The 22,545-nt window shown below is 40.7% G+C and overlaps 1 protein-coding gene across 1 annotated transcript in view; it reads right to left on the bottom strand.

Moving 5' to 3' along the window:
- The window catches only part of LOC133344209 (microtubule-actin cross-linking factor 1-like), a 151,372-nt gene extending 134,859 nt beyond the window's left edge, over nucleotides 1–16,513 (bottom strand). Inside the window, exons 1-3 of the mRNA XM_061554252.1 lie at nucleotides 15,155–16,513; nucleotides 7,702–7,868; nucleotides 21–136 (exon numbers count right to left, since the gene is read on the bottom strand). Of these exons, the coding sequence (XP_061410236.1) occupies nucleotides 21–136; nucleotides 7,702–7,868; nucleotides 15,155–16,279 (1,408 nt within the window). The 5' untranslated portion in view covers nucleotides 16,280–16,513. The remainder of the gene's footprint in view (nucleotides 1–20; nucleotides 137–7,701; nucleotides 7,869–15,154) is intronic.
- Between the last annotated feature and the right edge of the window lie 6,032 nt (nucleotides 16,514–22,545).

The raw sequence follows: 22,545 nt of genomic DNA, 5'->3' as shown, positions 1-22,545 counted from the left end.
ATTATTGCAGACAGATTCACCTTCAGGGTCCAGTAGACTTGTGACCCCGAGTTCCTTTTCTGCAAGGGCAAACGCTTGCGCCAGATTTTCCCTGTTGCTCTGGATGTTGACTTTTTCCATGTCCACAAGATCCGGCCTGCAAAGTGTGAGTCAACAAAGGAAATGTGATGTGTGAGACGCGGGTTAATCCCATTGTAATAAGACTTGAGGAAATGCCAACATTGGTTTTCATGCGTAGGATTTCGCGATTGTGCCTCTCAGCTCTTCGTTGCGCTCTTTGTGTCGTTTGGCATCATGTCAAACACGTGGCACACCCCGAAAACCCATTCTAGAACGTTACATTTTATCTCCACCTAGATTATTTTATTTTCTTTGTTCGGCCATGAACGCTGCCAGGAGAACACACAGAGCTTCACATGTCGGTAAAACTACGAATAACTCTGCATTACCTGTGAGCAGATTATCCAGGTTGCTACCTAATAACGAAATCAAATATTTTGACGCATGCTGGTTCAATTATTAGCTGCTCTTCACACCTCGAACGTCAGTGACTCCGATGCAATTATTCTGAGCCTAAGAATATGTTTTAATTGATTCATCAAAGCACTGTTTCTTCCAATATCTAATGAAACAATTTACTTAAAAACTGGGTGTGAGAAGAGTCATTACCCCCAAAATCTTAGAAATCTGTGTTATTTATCTGTTATCATTTTTTCCCCGATTGTGATACACTTGTTTTAATTCATGTTTTCTAACAAACTTCCAAAGATTGCAGTGTTATAAGACCACATATTGTAAATCCTACCTATAAATGATATTGCTTGGGTCTTTGACTCAACTTCATTACAATTGACACCACGTCATATAGAAAAACATCCATTCAGAAATATTGCCGACCAACGTATCACCCTATACTGGAGAATAGCCTGCTCGAAGCAGACATCACAGAACTAATTTTGAGAGCGCTTCAAATGAGAATTTAATCCACACACCCAAAGGGCATATTCTTCATCATGCGCCGGTACACAGCAACTTTATTTGCAAGACAATCGAATGTGTACGTTTTTTTTTAATAATCAGAGCTATAATTCAGGCAAGTGAATAAAAAAACCTGACAATTTCAACATAGAGGTTTTTTTTTACAATCACAGGTAGCTACGGTTTAACTCGATGCCCAGATTCACACCTGGTATATCCAAGCAGTGGTAACTCAATACCGTGACCCCTTGTGCCAGTTGGCCACCTCCAATGATCCCAACTAATTTAAAGGCTCTAACTCAGCAGCCTTCGTCACAGCAACTGCCCTCGGTTATGTCCCCAGAGCTGCACAGCTGCAATCCATCCCAGACCTCCAATCACTCTCATTACGTCACTGCAAATCCTCCTCGATTGACCCCTCGCGTTCGTGTCATTTTGCTTGTTGCTTTTCTAGAATGAGATTTATCTACAGATGGTCAGCCTTTCAAAAAAGAATGTCGAGTAACATATATATGTGTACGTACTGCACAGGATTATTTGTTTTGCTTGAAGAAATCTCAACATGGAGTTCACGTGACATCCATGTGTTTTATACTCGTAATGAAATATGTTCTGCTTAACATCTGAAGCTATTTTGATCTATGAATCAAATTACTGTCACGTGGTAAAACCTGTGAGTATAAAGTTGCAACATCCACAAAAAAACACAACTGCACGTAAACAAAGTTCAAGAACTGAAATCCAACCATGTGTGCTTTTAGACAAATAGCCTTTTCATGAGAGGCATCATACCGAGGCTACAATGTGTGGCATTAGCAAACCACTTATATTGCCCTGGGCACAATACCTACAGAGTGAAGAAGTGAATATGCCTACCAACATTACCGGTTTGCTAAAATGCAGAGTAAAATGTACCAACATGCTAATCGGGACAAATACATAATCGTAATAAAGCAAACAAACTAAAGTTATGGTGGGTGTGAAATGTATTTACAACACTTGTGTAAGTGATATAAATAACAATTATTTACATCCCTTTGTCAACCAAATGCTGATGAAGGCCTCTTCACACAACACCAGTTTAGGGAGTTGATCGGCCATACTTCGCCATTCTGGTGAATACGGGCTGGTGAAGGGTTTAGATAGAAATCGCTACTAATGTTACCCAAGGCTGTGAATGAAAGTCAGATGGCAGTAACTGCCGTGGCACCGCACCACCCCATTCCACTCTGGTACAATCAAATATGCACAGTTTAGTGCACAAGCTGGTAAACCAGCACATCATAAAATTGTGTTAATGTTAAGTATGCCACATGTGTTATGCAGTGGTTATGCAAGCTTCATGCTTAGCCGCAATTAAAAAAAAGAGATAATCGTGGATTTGGTGGTTTGGGTGTTTAAGCCTTTAAAGACAGATCCGCGCACCACAGAATAGTTGTTAATTCAAGTCTTAACCTGCATAAGTAGACTCGTGTCACTTCATACATTACCGATTTATCACAGCAGCTTTATACTTCCGATTAAACCCATCAGTTAGAAACAATCACCGTCTACCAATGCAATGTACTGACAGAGCACACATCGTGAGACATCGTTTGCTATTCTTTAAACAATAAAACAGAGAAGATTAAGAATTAATAAAATGAGAAGGGGACATGGAAGGAGATGAGAGGGCAAGACCATGGAAAGATGTAAAGACTAGCATCAGGTATTTGATAAGAGAGCGGTGTAGTAAACGGAAAGCCAGTGGGGTTGAAGGAGGAGAGGTGAAGTGTTATTGTTTGACTTGCATCCCACTGGGATTTTTGCACACAGCGTTGATATACGGTGGGTTTTTTCTGGAAGATTTTGCTGTTTTTGTCCTGCATGTTTCTGTTGCGCGTAGTCACTTTAAGATGTTTCTTGTTCACGTTTTTGTTTGTTGCGGTTGCACCCGAGTCAAGAGCCGCATGGCTCACAGGGCTACACCTAATAAATGAAACTGAAACATTGTCCTTAAAGTGTTTCAATTTTTCAATCCAATCTAAAAATCAGAGACCATTCCTCCAAATGGGTGGAAGCTGGCCTCATACGGAATTAGTAGTGGAATGCAGATAACTGAAAATTACATCTCAAATAGTCCAAATAATATCATTGACATGTGTGGAGCACTGACAGCTGTATATGTGCATTTTATTGGAATGTACTGCAGTCTGTTTGGTACAGCATTTGACTGAGATTATCTATGGTGTGGACAAAATGGGTTCTGACAAATGATACTGCAGTGCAGAATGTTTCAAGAGGGTGTGAAAAATTCGTTTTAAATGCAAGATGAACGGGATAAGTGATGGAGGCCATTTCAACATCTTCATCATTTCTACATAGATTTGTGCGATTTTTCAAGACATTTCCAGTAACCTGAATACACCAGCGGAACCGTTGTCCAGACACCCAAAGTGTCCAAACCACGTAATTGCACGTGGCTGCCTGTACGACATTTCAATAGGGATTAAGAGCCAATTGCTTGCACGTTTACGTAACTGAAGAAAGTCGCTTTTGGTCACGCCTTTCAAACCCTCGCTCACAAAAGCAAATTCCACGTTCTGCTGAAATTCTATCCATTACAAGCGAGTCAATTTAGTGGCCTGCCATTGAAATTCCCATCACGTGTTTGCACCACGTTAGCCATGCTTGTGACGACTTGAAAAGACACCCGCACATTCAGGGCCTTGAATTCCTGAACCACAGCCCAGTGGCAAAGCCCAGTCCTGTCCCGACAAGCAGCAACTCTGCACTGAGACCGTCAACATTCAGCCAGGGCCTCTGGGACCAAGTGAATCAACGGGATACACTTCACTTCATCTTATAGATATGTTTTTTTTAAAGCCACCGACCTATTTTCAAACACAAGTCACTCAGATGTGACAGTTCGCCACGTGGCATTGCCTTTGATTACATCACCTCATTACAGTCAGTAGTGGTTGTCCTATGGGTAGACTCACCCCCATCATAGGAATGTGGAATTTTTTTCACCACAAGCTCATGGAAGTAAGCAGGAGAGGAGTGCCACCCCATGCTAAGCTGGAGCATGAAACCACTTTAAGATGATTCTTTTGCAATTTCGTTGACTTATATTTCCACAATTTGTATACTGTAAGGATAAAATGTACAATCTAATCTCATTTATATTTATAGAGCAACTTCACTCGAGGCGCTTGACAAAGCTTACCAAATGGTAACAGAATATAATTATTTAAATTTCAGGTGCGTACAAGGATATAAGAATGAGTGAGAGCGATAGAGGGTACTTAGGGATCACGAAAGGGTATGGGAGGGACGGGAAGAAGTGGAGGAGCGAGGGGAGGGAAGGGAATGGGCACTGGAGGAGGAGAGGTGAGCTTTGAGAGCAAAACAGAAGGATGTTATTGAGGGGGACTGCTAAATGTACAAGAGAACATAGTAAAATACAATTCTCACGACGTTTCGGCCACAACGCAAGCAGCCGTCCTTGCGTTGTGGCCGAAACGTCGTGAGAATTGTATTTTATTGTGTTTTATTTGTATTATTTTATTATTTCCCTTCTACGTGACTTTACCGAAAGAACCAAGAAGATGAATCCCTGCAGTCACGAAAGCTTTAAATCGAAATGTACAAGAGAAGTTGATTCCAGTGGAGGGGTGCAAGGAGGAAGAAGTGCCAAACATGGGATTGGGCACAGGGAGACGGAAGGACAGACAGAGACAGAGAAGATTAGAAATGAAGAAGATGAGAAGGGGACCTGGAAGGAGATGAGAGGGCAAGACCATGTAAAGATGTAAAGACGAGCATCAGGTATTTGATAAGAGAGCGGTGTAGTAAACGGGAAGCCAGTGGGGTTGAAGGAGGAGAGGTGAATGTGTAAGAATTACAGGAGAGATATAAAATAACAATACATGTTGATTTGAAGCTTTCATGACTGCAGGAATCCATACTCTTTGGTTCTTCAGTAAAGTCACGTAGGTAGAAAATACGTGACTTTACCGAAAGAACCAAAGAGTAACACACCAAAGAGTAACAAGAAATGTTTTTACGGCAAAGAAAAATGGTTGCGCACAAGTGATACTGCTGATATACCCAAACATTACGAGTCTAGACTAGCAGCTGCCAATGCCAGCAAATGAGAGAAAGCATGTCGATTTAAACCGACAGCATCTGAAGAAATAATCAGTTCCATCGATAAAACGTTTACCAACATTATTTGGGAAAAGTAGAGCTGCAACGGCCAACGGAACAACTTCTGGAATGCGATTTTGAAACGAGTTTGCATTGACGCACACAGACCGGTATCACCATCAGCTATAATGACTGCTGTGCATACGAAGACACATCGGTTCAAGTAAGGTCTACGGACATCTGCGATTTCTGGGGCTCCTTCGTGAAAGAGTCAATTTTATACTCTTGTCAATTCTGCGGTTAAACAGCAATGCGACTTTGTCAAATGCAATGCCACATCTCGCTCTGTAGATTGGCTTCCCCAGCTAAATACTTGGCTGTGGAGCAGCATACCACACTCACGCAACAAGTCTCAACGATAAATCCTTTAGGGCTCAAATAAGTGGTCAGCAGAGGACACACCTCACACTGACCGCAGCCAACAGATATTGGCGGCAATGTGATCTCCACTACAGGGACATTGCAAGGGATTGTACGCAGAATCATTAATTCATGGTAACAAAACTTACGTTAAATGTGTCAAGTTTGGTGAAAGCTTAACATATCCACCTTTATTTTAATGATGGGGACTGAAATGTAAAATTGGCAGATTCCTAAAAAAAAAGACACTTGCCTTAATTGTTAATGACCTTTGTCGGTTAAACGTGACCCAAACATTCAGGTAAAGATAACAAGGGTAAATCAAGTGATGAACCCATTTAACGAAGTTAATTAACTCATAGTCAAATACACATGTAACACTGTTGATATACGCCAAGATTGCAAGTCTAGACAAGCAGATGCTAACGTCAGCAAACTGAGCAAGCATGTTGATTTGAATAAATAATGAGTTCCATCTGTGAATGTCTTGTTTTTCTTCTGAACTTATGCAGTCTTGTTTGAAATTTAAAACACAAACACATAAATAACTTAAAATGCTGCCTTTGTTTCTAATCATGTCATCGCTCTGGTATTAAGCAATCTAATATCAAATAGATGACAGTGTGCTTAACTCACTTGACATAACATGTCTAATATTTGACAATTCAACGGAAGAAATGAGTCCAAAAGTGCACTGGGCTATTTGCTATATTACTTCGATTATGCACGCAACAGCATCAACAACTTCATTGCGAATATAATAGCACCGAGTATCCGTGCATTTCATAAACATTCATAAAGAAACAAAAGCATGTTAAAGACATCGTTATATCGGTTAAAAAAAACTAAGTAAGTAGACTTGGACAGCACCACTCCAGATGTCCGCTGCAAAGTATAATCTTGAGTTTCGATTATAGTGTGCTGAACTTGAAAGGTGCATTGACAAATTTTGATGTTATGAAGTGACTCATGCTGCCAGCTATGGCCGTAAAGTTTGGTCGTACATGTTATGGATATCGTTTATTGCTAAATTTGAATCACAGTTCCTATGATCACTGTTACATTGTTTTTATAGCTGTATTTTGGTGATTTCGAAAAAGTATGGTTAAGCCATGTTTGTTGAAGTATGGAGACAGCCTGATAACTTTAATCTAAATTGTCTTATGGTTGTTATTGTTAGACTTGCATCCCATTGGGATTTTTGCACACATCGTTGATATACGGTGCTTTTTTCTGGAAGATTTAACAGTTTTTTCCTGGATGTTTCTGTTGCGCGTCGTCACTTAAAGATGTTCTTTGTTCATGTTTTTGTTTGTTGCGGTTGCACCCGAGTCAAGAGCCTCATGGCTCACAGGGCTATACCTAATAAATTAAAACTGAAAAAACCAAAGTCGCTAGCTAAGGGAATAGAATCAGAATATGTATTCACACTGAAGGAATCCGATGAGCTATAAAGCTCTTGTTTCACAGATGTCTAAGAGGGGCGGGTGAGAACGTTGCAACAACAAACAACACAACACGATAGGAGTGTAAAGTCTCGGAGAGCTAAACAAATAACTAAAATCTATAGATAAAACTAAACTATTTTATTTTACAAGTCAAAGCCAATTTGAGCTATTAGCTTCTTTTTCAAAAGCGACCTGTCCAAAAATAATAGCTCAACTAAGTGGCTTATCTTGTGGATATGTATCGCAGCCTAATAATCAAAATAATCGAGACGCATGTTTCAAAAATTTATAACACGCCCGAGAAGGTGTCCACTGGATTGCAACATCGATAAAGCCTGAGAGATGGTAACGGCTTGAGAAGGCCTTCATCATGGCTGATGATTGACGATGACAATTAACAATTCATCTTTAACCCACGGAAAAAAGATTAAAGACTTGAACCCAGAAACAATAAGCGGTTGAGATGGCCAAACAGCAGGGTATAAAAACACAACATGTTGGTGGTGAGCAATGGCTTACCAACATGGCACCTCCGATTAGCGCGGTTGGCTATGTACGATGTGAAAGAAGTTCAACATACATCCACACGGCTAAGCCAAGCTGGCGGGTAATGGCTGCAAAGAGCACCTGTTCCAGTTTGTTGTCCTTCCCTAGCACCTACGATGAGCACGGTTGGCTACGTACGGTGCGCCAAAGAGGTTCGACACTACACACGCACACATACCGGTGTCGATGGATGATGGCGTTGAAGAGGTGTCCATCCCGCCAAGCAGTTGAGAAGTTCTGGCATGAGGCGGCAGGGTAGACCTCCACCATGCGCTGGGACCACAGCAGCAGCTTCTCCTTGGCTGACATGTCCTCCGACTGTCCCGTCACCTGGATCTCCGAGATCTGTCAGCAACACCAGCGAGGCGGGTCAGATGGGGTCACGGATGCACGCGACCTCAATGAGGTTAAACTGAACTTTATGTTGGAGGCAGCGCACAGCCATACTCCAACGCACCTCTGATTAGCACGGATGGCTATGCAGTGTGAAAGAAGTTTAACTTACATTCATCTTTACAATTTCGATGACAGTTTAGGTAGTGTAAGACAGCGCAAGATGTAAAAGATACTGCTTAAATAAAGTTTTAAGTAGTGCAAGTTGCAGATTTAACCAGATTTTTTGGTAAAGATGCATCGATGCAATCGCTTGCCCATGCCATATCTGGGCAGAGAAGGGCCTCTACTAAAACTGCCACGCCAGGAGATCGATCTCTGAACGGAGCTAACCATCAACACAACAGCAGCAGCATCTAACGTGTTTTGGACATTGTTGAAATTACCAATTAAAACTTTTTTTAGAAAATCACGTGGGCAGAGCAAAGAAGCAACAGCGCCCCTTCTTGATTGGACGAGGTCAAGAATGTTGATTGCTTTGTGCCTTTAAAAAGTTAAAAGGACCCCCAACCCTTCACCAGATAGCCTTGCGGAAATACATAAAACAAAAGACATCATTTATATCGTGTATTACGGTACACATCACTCAATGTTGGAGATCTGCATTCGGAAATTATTGCCGTTTAAAAAGACAACGTAATGCTGCCACCAAGCGGTGCATACTTGTCAATATGCACCCGGTTATTTAAGCAGAGAGGCGAGGATGAAACGATACATTTTCCATAAATAGCACCTTGCTCTACAATGAACATAACCCTTTATGGAAAACTCGGGCGAGCTTTCATCTCACTCGACTCTGTTTCACAGTGCCAATGGTGAATCAACACCTCCTGTGAATGTCACTAGTGTCCATAACTTTTAAAGATATGATTTCAAAATGTGAAAATTTACAGGGTTTACACATTTCTTCCGTGCATACAGTGCTTATTTTTACATGGCATATGTGTCGTTAATAACAATTTCCGGTTAAGTGCAAGTTTAAAAAAAAAAACACTCCGAAAGACTTTTGGAGCAAATTTTCGATGAGTGGAATTACATCACTGTATTTCCAACATTCCTTTAGCACGAGACGGAAACCAAACCTAACGGTACAGTTCAGCTTTTTTTGGCATTAAGAAAAGAAAAACCAGACATTGGTAACAACTGCCTTCAGGACTACCAATTAAATCGTTGCTTTGCAGACAGAATATCCAAGCAAAAAGTGAGCCATTGATCTGCTCACTATTTTAAATTTCTTTAGATGCATTGGCCTCTTTTTTTCCTACTCGTTTTTTTTATAAATTCAAACATATAGAAGGTAAAGGCACAACCCTGCAATGTTTTGCTCATGCCACTACTGGTGGAAGGGCCTCCTCTAGAGGGGGCCCTCGAAAACCCTGCTATAGGTGATTTTGTGGCCCTGTTCTTCCATGCTGGCTAGACGTCTTGATGGAGGTGAGATTACCCACACTTTACCCCACCTCACGTCACCTCCTGCCCAACGGCTTACTGCGGTGCACCCATTTATACTGCTGGGTGGACAGAAGCGGTGGTGGTTGGGGAGATTTAAGAAACTCGCACAATCGTGTCAACTGCTGCGCCAGGAGATCGAACTGGAAGGCCTCTGGATCGCAAGTCAAGTGCGCGTGAAGCATTACACCGGGGTTGCATCCTTCCAAAAGTTAATTTCAAATAAAATAAAATTACACAGTGGAAGAGAAACCCTACGAAACTAAAATGTGCGATCGTCTATCCCAGCGTATGCTGCAAAATTGTGCTAAGCGCATAAAAAAAATTAAGGAAAGTATTCCATGCCAAAAACAATTACGTGAATTAATGCTGGAAACAAATGACCTACTAACGTGGGTAAACAGAGGACACCATGGCTGTTTGCAATTTGACAGCCATTTTGACAGCCATTTAGGCGCTTGTCCAACGGTGCCTAGATAATGGGGGAAAATTGACACTTAACATTCCGCAGCGGCTACAAAAACAATCAAACGGTGCCGCCACAAAGACAACCGCTATCAACAGCAATGTCGGAGCGTGCGCCAAATTCTTCGCATAAACGAGACCATAATCATATCAGCTCCTCACACGCGGGGCGACATCGTGCGCACGGCATTATTACGGGGGTCTTGTGCGCATTATTTCAGTGCACGGTAGAAGTGTTTAGATTTTTTTTAAAGTTAATGCAGCGGTGTACGGTTGGGAGCCCCATTCGAAATGAAAAAAACAATTACAAGTTGTTGTTCAATACTATCCGTAAAAAAATACAAATCTAAGGGTCCCTTAGGTTTTTCTCCTGCAAGGTGTGGTCTCGCGCTGTTTCAGACTAAATTAGGCAACGGCAAGCTTGTGTGACGAGTGTGAGATGGGCACAGAGTGTCCCGTACGTGAACACAACCTCGGTCGTGTTTATACCTCGGAAATGTACAAGAATTCTACGGCATCATCGGCGGACCCCGCACAAAGCCATTTAAGTAAAACAAGTGCACATCGTGCACGAACAAAATATTTATTTAAAACAAAACATGTCAAGTAAACCTTTACAGGTGTCGCCCGTATTAGAAATTAGTGCTTCCGTGATTAAAAAGAAAAAAATCCTTTGGATTTACAGCTGGTGGCTCACAGATGTCAATGATGCCTCATCGCTGTTGGTCCACTGAGTCCATTATTTTTACAGGATTGAGACATATATACAGAGAACATGGTTTTTTATGATATGTTTATAACAGCTGACATGACCATCCATGAGAAAAAAGACTTCAAAATAAGGGATAAATCACTTAGACCCGGTATGTTTTTGCAAGGATTCATACGAGGCTTTTCTGAAAGAAAAAAAAAGATCTCCATATATATTCTTGGTTCTTTCAGTAAAGTCATGTAGAATTTTTATTTATGTTAATTTTTTTTTTATTCTATCTAAGTGACTTTAACGAAAAGAACCCAGAAAATGAATTCCTGCAGTCACGAAAGTTTTAAGTCAAAATCCCCCATATAGCTTTCAACAGATTGTTGGGGAAAGTGCTGCTAGCGAGCACCCCTTAAGATCGGCACGACACAGGCCAGCACCACGCCCGGCCGCTTTGGTCTTCCCAGTGCTCTTTGCACATGCACCAGATACTAAATAAGGCTGAATAGACCCACGGGAGGCCCAGCAGTAGTGAGAAATTGGCCACGAGTGGGAATCGAACTTGGGTGGCTGCGCTGGATTCATAGCGCAACGCGCTAACCACTGCACTACTGTACTACTCTTTGTCTTTAAGGATATGTATATAAATGCATACGCGCAGAGGAAAGGTAGCCAGCTCAGTTCTTTACATGATTCAAATGTATTTTGATCTATATTTAGATCAACTAACGTAAATTATCTGCACATGTCAAAGCTTCCCATTTTACATTTTTATATTCTACATTGAATGATTGAGACGTATCCAATGCAATCAGAAACCGTACAAAAAAAAGATTTCGTTTCTCTTTTAGATTGATAGAGCGTTAAACAGCAAATAAAATTCAAGTGAGAACCATTGTTCTATCTTTTATTTTTTGAGATATTTCAGATTAAAGCGGTTGTGAATGAAAAAATACTGATTTTATGATGTTCAAATCTGAATATTTCGAAAACGGTAAAAGGTAGAAGCTTCCTGTCATATAATATTAAGTTCATTCATTTTTGTTCTTTCCAAATATAAAAATAACAATCTTTAAATTGAGTGATTTCCGATTGGTACATCGTTAAATATAACAAGTTCAATCAAGTCGTCAACAATGTGTTATTTTTTGTGGAAAAATACACATTTTTGGAGTAGTTGTTGGTGTCTGATCGTAGATAAAAAAAATTAGATCAGGTTAATTCTTATATTTATTGAAACTTGCCTGGTGAAGACAGGCTTTATGAACTAGTTTAATATAAAATTTAACCATGACTTTTATTTACCCTGCAAATGCTCACTCAGTCCTCAAACCTTTTTCAGAAGGCTCCTCCATAAGGAAGGCCCTGCAATTCAGAAGGATCATCAATTGCACGAAAATGTTTGGCTTGTGTAAATCAATTCTAGTACTTGGAGAAAACCCATGCTTACTTAACTAATCTTTGTATTTTACAGGGTAAGGCCCACGTAGCTATATAGCTCGTTTTCAGAAGCTACACATTTATAGCAGCAAAATAATCTAAATAGCACGTTTTGTTTACATCACAAATCTTACTGGCTGTGTCAGGTGGTGGAGGGTTACGACACATTTACACTTACGCGATCTAACCCATAAACCTTTATTATGAATAATATTGGTCGCGAAAGCCTACGTGTTCATCTCAATATATTGTTAAGGATCACATTTACAAATCACATTTGGAAATGTGGCTGTATGCAGCACTAATCTTTTGCTTCTAAATATTTTTTGAAGGAAGATTTAAGTGAAAAGGCAGAAAAGAAGGTTGTTCCAAAACGTTGGTGCTGCAATGGCAAAGGCTTCGTCACCTTTACCAAATCGTGTTCTTGAGATGGTTAAAAGGCAATTAGATGGACACCTTAGGTTTCTTGGATTTGACAATGGCGTAAAATGAATCAGCTAAGTATAGCGCAGATTTGGCAATAAAAAATGTTACGGATAAACATGACCCAATTTATATTTCTTGTTACATCAAGTGATGAGCGATCGGATTTTAGGTCGAGGTCACAATGGTGGGTCCTGTATGGTGCATCCAGTGCAAATCGAATAGCAGAATTATAAAGTGGGTTTCGTCTGTTTAGTAATTTATTAAAAGATGATCTGTAAGCAGCATCACCGTAGTCAAACAGTGATAGCTTCAAAATTTGCAGGCATAATCGAATGGAAAAACAATGTTTGTTTCCATGTTTGTTTCTAAATATAAAAATCCTATTTTTTATTTTGTTTGGAATCAATCAGTAAACACAAGTAGTTAAGCGCTCCGTTTGTTCAATAATGTTGTTTCTGATATCAGTATAAGGTGAAGAGAATGAAACTGGATTTTTGTTTGAGGGAAAGACCATGACTTTGTTTTTTACGATTTAGGAGCAATCTTACTGTTGACAATTGATCTTGAATTAATTCAAAATCGTGTTGGAGATTCTGTTTGATTTCGTGAGGAGATTTAACAGTAAAAATACCACGTAGACAATATGTTTTTGTTCTCTGATCCATGCCTTCCATATTTCAGGTTCAGTGTCATTCCAAGAATGAACGTTTTCTTGTTAATTTGCAAACGTTTTATGATTTGCTAAATTTAATTTGCCGTTGTCGTGTTCCCAATCCATATGTTACATCAGCGAATGAAAGCTGATTTTAAAACGTTATTCTTGAGGAATTGTGGTAAGTTGTATTGCTTCAGCAAATTCAGTTCTCCATATGCACTCCAACCTCTTAGTGACTTGAACTACTTGAAGGGTTACAAGAACCGTGAGCCTTATATCTTATGTATATAAATTATTTACTATGGCCAATTTAAAGGCCAGCTAAGCCGGATTTAGGAAAGGGTTTTCTACCAAGAGACTACTTTTATACTCGAAATCAAACTATAAACTATAAAAAAACAATTTTTATTTGCCAGGTACGGCCCACTGAGCTACAAAGCTCTTTTTAAGAAACGACCTGCCCACAAATAATAGCTTAATTAAGTGGATTATGATGTAGAAATTTCTATCAGCCAAATACTTTAAACGCATGTTTATAAATGTGGAGGGAAAAACCGGAGGACCCGGAAAAAAATCCATGCGACCACAGAGGAGAACACACAACAGGCATCAGGGTTGGGATCGAACCCACGACCTCCTGTATACCAGGCGAGCTGGTTAACATCTGACCACCATGGCGCCCTATCAGATTCTGAAATCAGATTGAGATCATATTCTAGTAAAGACTAAACATTATCTTCAAATCTAGAAACATTATTTTGCTATTGTCGACTAAGGAAACGAATTTTACTCAAACAAATTGTCTGCAGTCATCAAAGTCCTCACAAAGCAGGTACAGTATGAAATAAAATAAAACATATTACAAATTATGAAACCATCTACAAGGATGGAAAAGCTATATTGAGACTGCATGAAGAGAGTAACACATGAAGAGAGTAACAAATAACATATCATAAGCAGAGCCAGGTAATGAGATGCACTCTCACTAATGTTATTCGCACCTCCGATAAGCATGGTTGGCTACGTACTGTGTGAAACAACTTCAACATACATATATTCCCAGCGACATCAGAAGGTATTTTTGTACAATTATATTGGAGAAAAAAGGAACGGCCATGAATTGAGACATGTTTTCTGATGACACTCATAATATATGGAAATAAATAACCGAAAATTATCTAAGAATGTAATAAAGAAGGCTGCAAAGTTAGGCTCAAGAAAAACTAGCAAAACAAAAATCATCCGAAATAAGTTTTCGATTTTTTAAAAATATTTATTGTGGGTAGACACAAATGGAAATTATTTAAGGTGGATAAAAATCTGCCATCAGAGTTTCCAACGTGAAGAAATAGAAGTTATTTATATAAGTGATGAACGAATACACATTTTAAGTCCTATGAATCTCCAGCCATTATTCGTAAAGTTTTACATTTATTGTTGTTGTCCGAGGTCCTCGAAATGACACATCTTGCGGATAAGTCAATTCAAAACAAGGTACACACAAAACAAATACATGTCCCGAACAAACGACAAAAAATAATGAACGCCGATTGTGCCAAGCGAACAAAACGTCCTGTTCAACGCAGCTGCTTCTGCTGCAAATCAATACGTGCAGGAGCTCAATGAAAAACACATGCTTTACAGTTCTTGAGGGTGTGCACGATTACTTATAGAGGCCCCAACCCATCCATAATGAGCACATTTTCAACATCTGCCAACCATTCTGGAATAAAGCAACTGAACCACACAAACGCCCCACTGTACCAGCTCTGGCCACCGTAAGAACTTAATCTGCTCAAGTAAATTGCCTGCTCACTTACGGTGGGTTACTCCGCAGTGGAGTGCATTGCCGCATGGTTCACACTCAATATTGGCAATGTATTGAGTTTATATTTTATAGGAGTTATTTTTTTCACACAGCTAAAAACGCCCTTCAATGTGTTTCACTTGGACGATGCTTTACACGAGCACACATGAGGGCAACACAGTAGTGTTGTAAACGCTTCCAATTTTAAAACATGCAACCAATGTTATGGGACTAAAACATCACCACCGGTCATTGCGTTGAAAGTGATTGATTTTTAAAACGGAAAAGGGTCCTACCTCTTGCCTGTGAACAGCCTTAATTATGTCGCTCTGATGAATGTGTCTTTGACATACTTCACCACCATGGTCCGAGTCATTAATTCCCGAGGCTGGTTTCCCAACAACAGATGGGGAATTAACTGGCTTAAGAGCTCCTTCTTCACGTGGACGTGCCTTATCATCAACCCTTTGACCTCTTGCCCAGCCAGCCACAGCGCTGGGAAGATCGCCAACCGTGTCGTCATCTTGCAAACTGTCCTCATTAATGTGTAGAACTTCATCGCAGCTAAACGTCAAATGCCTCTCAAAATCAGCGGAAGCAGGATTGTTATCCTCCCCCAGATCTGATGCATCACCGCTGATATTATCCACAAGCTCCGATGAGACATGCTCGTGGCTGACCAACACAGTTGCCCTCTTATCTGTTGCCAACCCATCTGTGACTGGCTGCTCGAAGACGGCAGATCCAGATCTAAACAATCCAGGCGCATTGCTGTCAACTTTGTCTTCGCTACTGGAACTGGCCAACACACTTGACGAAGCTGGTCTTTTGCGGTCGTCTTCATTATCTTGTTGAAACGATGGCGAGCCGCTCTCGTGTGTAGTAAATCTATTATTAACGTGCTCCGCTGAGCCACGGTCGGTCGACACAGAATCTGGTTTCAACTTCTCTTGCCTGCACAGTTCTGAACCACCAGTGGGCTCAATCACACAATTATTACTTGAACAGTTTTCCAGATGACTATTATCTCTCCCGCTCATAGGTTGTGTCTTCTTGCTAGCCTCAGCCTCACGTCCATATCCAGCGAGCTCACGTTCAGCAGGGTAGACAATTGGATTTTTTAACATCCCCATGTCAACATGGTCGATATTTTCTGCCGGCAAAATGCTTCTGTTGCTAACGTCACCGACCTGCCATGGATGAAAAGCTTGCGTCGGGGTCTCGGCTTCTCTCGCATGCGGGTCGAGGTCTTGCGACAACTGTGACTTTACAGACGATGCTTGCCTTTTGCTCCATTTTTTCCACCTCTTCCTGTTGGAGGAGTCCTTATCCTTTGCTGGATCAAAGTCCAGCGGCGCTTTGCTCGGATCAACGACCAGTTCTTCCTTCTGCTCCCTGACGCAGCCGCACCTATTCCCCATGGCACCGATTCCTAAGCTTGGCGACGTTCATCGATACGACCATAATCCAGGGGGCCAGGCAGGCAGCAAAATCTAATCACCTTCGGAGCTCCTTGAGCACTCAGCCATTAGCGCTGACGCTGAAATCCTGATGACACGTACTACCGCAGCGGCACGGCACTCAGCGGAATGGCCATCCTTTTACGCCGGCCTCTACATACGTAGCCTGCTGCCGCAAATGAACAGACAGCTCACTTCGGAATCAGCTGCTCTGCGACCAGAGCAGTGAGTGTGGCGAGAAGGGTCGGGAGGGGAGAGGCTGCCAAACAAGCAAGCAGCGCCCATAGGCTGCCCGCCCGTGCTCATTGTAATATTTTGCACCGCCCCAGGCTACTGTTCCAAAATGCTGGCAGGCTGGGAGAATACATTTCCTGGAAGCTTAGACAACACCAGCAACTCTAAACCAGTAACACATTCACACCCCCCCCCCCCCCCCCCGATTCTTAACCGCACGAGACAACGTGCACTGGGGTACGAAAAGCTTTTTCGTACGAAAAAGGGAAACAGGTACTGTGCTCTTGTCGCTGAAAATATGTAAGCTGTTATATATATCAGTGAAGGTCATCCCTAGCATCGATCCCCGCACCTGGAATGATTCATAGACACGACCATAATCCGCCAAGTATGAAAAAGTACAATGTGTGAAATGCGCTTATTTTTTTCACAGATATACTGAGACTTAGTAGTAGGTTTTTACCCTTTAAACTGGTACAAAACTGACACCTTTATACAAGGCATCATGTTTGCAATAACCACAACACAAGCAGTCAAAAGGCAAACAAAAAAAAAACAACTCTGATAATGATATGCACGTTCAAGGACAGTGCATATCATTATCAGAGTTGTTTCTTTTTGTTTGCATTTTGACTGCTTGTGTTGTGGTTATTGCAAACATGATGCCTTGTCTAAAGGTGTCAGTTTTGTACCAGTTTAAAGGGTAAAAACCTACTACTATATTTTGCCACTGGTAAAGGAGGTCTCATAGAGTATACTGAGACTTCACAAGGACAAAGTGCGTTATCCTTACAGTCTAGTTCTAAACATCAAGAGCCTGTGTGCAACGTCCTTTGCTTTGCTCATAAATCTGTTGCTGGTATTCAACACGAGGACCGTGGAATGTACCTCCCCCACAAGTGATGTAAGTAATGTGGTCACAATTTGGAACGTTACTCTTAATATTCTTAGGTGTTTTCGGTAAAGTCACGTAGGTAAGAAATTTAAATTAATAAAAGTAAAATAAAAATAAAATAAAATCACGACGTTTCGGAGGCAACACAAGCTTCCGTCTTGTGTTGCCTCCGAAACGTCGTGATATTTTTTATTTATTGAACTTTTATTAATTTTAATTTCTTACCTACGTGACTTTACCGAAAAAACCTAAAAATATGAATCCTTGCAGTCACAAAAGCTTCAAATCTAGAGTTACTCTTAATACATATATGTTGTATGTTCCTGAATTCGATGGCAATAATAAGTGCACATATAACAATGATTAAAACAAAATATGCCACTGTAGGTTTGGTATACTGTAGATGTAAACAAATGTCTCCCTATAATATTTTCACCAACTCACAAGGCGACATGATCTAAATGAAAAGCAAATCTTTTTTCACATGCGTCATTCAGCGTCGTGGTTGGGAAGGCCACAGTGAATATGAAACACTGCTGTTGGCTTGGCATCAGCTTTGGAAAATACCAACTGGAATATGGGAAACTATAAATGGATAAGCATTACTATGACACAGTGTTTTAAAACTGTTGAGAATGTTAGTGGGGTCGTGTTACATTTTTAAGCGTTTATATTCTTACAAGATAACGTTTAGTCTCTAATTATCCTGGTAATGGCTGACAAACAGGCCTTTGCCTCGAAGTAATGTAAAACGCCTTTGATAAAAAAAATGTAAACCAAAAAATGTAAGCCCAATAGCTCCCCAACCAACGCGTGGAAGAAGAATAGCTGCCCAACATCTGGCATTTATCAATTGTATAACGAGGTGTCGACACGTGTATTAAACTACAAAGTCTCAACAATGATTCATGTCATGTTTGTTCTCCTGTCTTGGAACCATCAACAGTTGTACAGTCGTTACCTCAGGCATGTGACCAAAGGTCGGCACACATACAAATTTAGGTAGATACACAATCATGATACGTACACACTGACGTTGATCTGCAACGTTAATTTTGATGAGAAACGTACCGTGCAAACGAAACTCAACTGCGTGCAAGTAATCATTAAAGGGGGGCTTGTTGACTTTGCAAAGACCAACAGCCGTTCAGCGGTAAGTAAGCAATAGACGTGACCTTTGACAAAGGCCGTTTGCAAACGCCGCACAGACATTCCCCCACGCCGCCGTCACGCCAACACGCCCCCTGAAGGCGGCTGGCTCCAGTTGGTCTCTGCTAACCGATGACAAACACGACGTTTCGGTGACGGTTAGGCGTCCTCAGTAGCACGGTCACAAAGATCGCCCGTATGAAAATGCTCGCTGCAGCGGTGGTTTTCAAGTCACTTGTGAAAGTCTGAAAACGATTCACTACCTGGAAGTGGAGGATGATGGTCCATATTAATCCCAGGGTCAACTTGGGGTTCCCATCTGCAATGTCATCACTTCTGATGTTGACGAGTTTGATCTGTGGGCAGTAAACAGGAGGCGATATAAATACTTGAATATCCATACATTTCAGATGTAATTTAAAATAATTGCATTTTCCTCATATGCTTTTGCCTTTTCCCCAATTGTATTCTCATTGTGCTCTTGGTGTTATGCCATGAGAATAATAATTCATTTAGAACTCTGACAGATCCTTACAACCCCCTTGTTAGAATAATTGTGCGTGCAATAAATATATGCCAGAACTATTTCATTGAGTTGTGTCACCATACTTCAATACTCTGGCCAGTTTCAGGTTGGTATGAGAGCCCAGAGTTGGTTTGGTTCAGGTATCACCCTCCACAGACTTTAGCCGTGGTCAGGAATAACATTCAGGTCACCAGGTTCATAATGAACCACTGTACCACTGCTGCACTCTATCCCTTGTACTTGATTTTAAAATGTATTCACTGGACATGTGAATGTTTCATTCTTAGAAAATATTTATTTCGAAATGCATTAATAATAGTCAAGGCTCTGTACATTCTTATTGTTGACCTTTGATCACATTATTACTACCATGCTTTATTTGACTCAGGTCTCCCTTGAGAATGAGACAATCTCAACTGGCTTTCACCTGATTAAAAAATATATGTAAGCATGGTGACGAATAATTAAATGGTAGCAGTGCTACAAAACTACTCCTGGCATGGAATTTGAAAAGGGCTAAATTGACACACTCGTGCCATTTATTTCACCACATGTCACAGGGTCTTGTGAGATACTCGCATGGTGACGTTGACCAGCGGAAAAACAATTGAATGTTCTGACCCAACGTGCGAGTGCGATCTATGGGATACCTTTTTTGCCAGTATCAAAATGATTAATTATAAGAAGAAATTTTACCATTTCTGGCAATTAAACAGTAGGCATAAAGATGTTCAAACACCAAAATGGTACAGCTCGGGTCGAACAGTTAAATCTACAGCTCTATAGATATCAATCGATAGAACGGCTCATTCCGAACTACAAATGCTCTGACACGTGCATTGTCCTTGTACTGTTCGCCTTTTAGTATTCTCTGGTCTAACACTGGTGGAAAGACAAGGCCATCAAGAAGGTTGTCTCTGGTGTAAGCCAATCAGTTTTAAAGAAAATGCATTTATTCTAAACGCATTATTGTTTGCACGTTTTCCCACAAGGATGTGTGGTTAATGCAGACTTGATGCCATTCAAAAAGGTATATATTTGGTGTTTGAACACCTTAACGCCTCTTATTTTAAAGTCAGAAATGGTGAAACCTATTCTTATTGTTTCATCACATGAGTGTGAATTTTAAAAGATCGGCACGGGAATGGAATGAAAGTGTGAGTTTCATACCTGGCGGTGCCGTAAGTATTCAAGTGCAATGTGGACATTCTGAAGTCGGTGGAATCGCATTCGCCCTTTTTCCCTTTGCTGTTGCGTGGGAGGATCAGGAAGAAGCGATATGAAAAAGAAACAGACATCCATAAGGGGTTTCTTCTTTGGGATTAGGTCGCGTAAATATACATGTTTAGGGAAACCCGTCGCCTCCGCCTCCCCAACACAGCCAATTTGAAAAGGCTTGTCACGAAAACAAGACGTGCCAATTAGTTACTAGTTCAACACACCGGTGTGTTGGAGAGTAAACCCGCAATATGTTACATTTTGGTCAATATCACGCCAAGCTGGTAAATACACTTTATGTACATTTGAAAGTCTTATCAATAACGAACACAAATATGTAGTCACGTTAAAAGCACCTTTATATTTTACAAATGACTGATGTAATTTGAGAGATTATGCATTTGAGAAATAATGATACAACGTCCCAAGTGATAATTGTAATTCACCACCAATGATGAATGGGGATTTTCTATTTGCAGCTTCAGATATAAATCTAGAAATATTGACGAGGCAATTGCAAATAGGTTAATTCAATCTGAATCTTGAAAAAACCTTCCCAAAATCATTTTTTATATTAAGACGCATATACCACTCCATGTGTGTACCACCAAAACTAACCGTTAACCCACTGACAGCTGTTCACAGACCTCACAAAGCAATATAGTGATACTTGTATTAAATCTATAAATTAACGATACATTAGCTTAGGCACCGGTGTGCTCAAAGAATAATAATAATAAAACATAAACGTGTGACACAAAGAATGCCATTCGCGGGTTCACAAATCATTTAGTTTTTTTAGCTAACAATACTATTTATGTTGTTTATTATTCTAAACGTGTACTTATTGTCTACGAAAATAATGTTCAAGTATGAGAAGTACGCAAGACAACACACGTATTAACAATGTTACGTTATACAAGGATTCAGCACCGTTGCATTTAGAGATACTTTCTTTTCATCCGACGGTCTTTGAGCTACTCCTGGATAAAAACCTCCCCATGTCGCTGCCACCCCCCCCCCACAGTCCGGCACTGCCACAATCCATCTAGAGGTCCTGCACATAAGCCGATCTCATCACTCCATATCGGTGGTGGTCTCCTGCTTGGGGTTTGTGCCTGCCTTTGGTTGGCATTTCATGAGCAGTATCATCCTTTGGCCACAGACATTCCTCGAATGATCTTCCTTTCAATATTAGGAAGCACACAGGAGTTATGCCCTTTTAAAACTAGGTTGAAAACTCATTTCTGTAGAGCTGCCTTTTGTGTTTATTTTTTGTTGTCCTGCCCCCGCTCCTACGATAAGCATGGTTGGCTACGTACAGTGCAAAATAAGTTCAACATAAATGCATACATGATAGGTCCTACCCAAGCGCACTTCATATTCCTGACCGTAAAAGTCTCTAATTTGCATTTGTTTTCCGATTCATCTTTATCTCTCTGTCTCCGAATGCAAGTCCCAGCATGCAGCTCTCCATGTTAATTTTCATACTTTGCAGCCTGTGTTCCATAGTGTGTCAAAGGCCACATTACCAATCCATGTCATGGAAAGGTTAACAGTCCACCGATTGTAAACTATCATCTCCGGGCACATGTGTTATACTTATTTTACTATGGTAGTTTCAAAACAACTGTGAGGATGCACGCCCACCGAAGGTATTTTTCTACTAAACCCAGTCGCCGGGTACGTCATTTTGTAATGCCCTACTCTGCATTAATCCTTAATTTATGCACGAATAACATTGTGTGGTTATACAACCATAAAACATGTAGATGCATCACGAGGCTTACCAACGTGTCCCCAGAAAGCACCTCCAGTAACGTGATTAAGTTATGCCCATCCCGCATGTCTTCGTAGAGGTCATTGACATGCTTCCGGACCTGCATGATAAAAATACACGCAAACCCACACACACACATACATAACTCCTTAGCAACGTGCACATTGGGAAAAAAATTAACATTCCATAGGCTACAGCATGGATCATCACAGGGAATAATTTTAGCTGTGAGATGGCTATTGATTCCAGCCTGAATCCATAATCACATCAGCACCCTGTTTACATTGGCATGACAGGTAATGCTTTTTTGGAAAGATAGGAGGAGTCATTTCTTGAAGTTTCCCTTTGACCCCATACAAATAAATGTGGCCAAATTTGGAAAATGTGCATGCATGCTCACCATGACGCCTCACACTATCGTACGT

Source organism: Lethenteron reissneri, chromosome 19 (genome assembly GCF_015708825.2).
Source record: "Lethenteron reissneri isolate LAM-NWPU_2019-01 chromosome 19, ASM1570882v1, whole genome shotgun sequence".
NCBI lineage: Eukaryota > Metazoa > Chordata > Hyperoartia > Petromyzontiformes > Petromyzontidae > Lethenteron > Lethenteron reissneri.
This window is presented reverse-complemented; position numbering and strand designations above follow the sequence as displayed.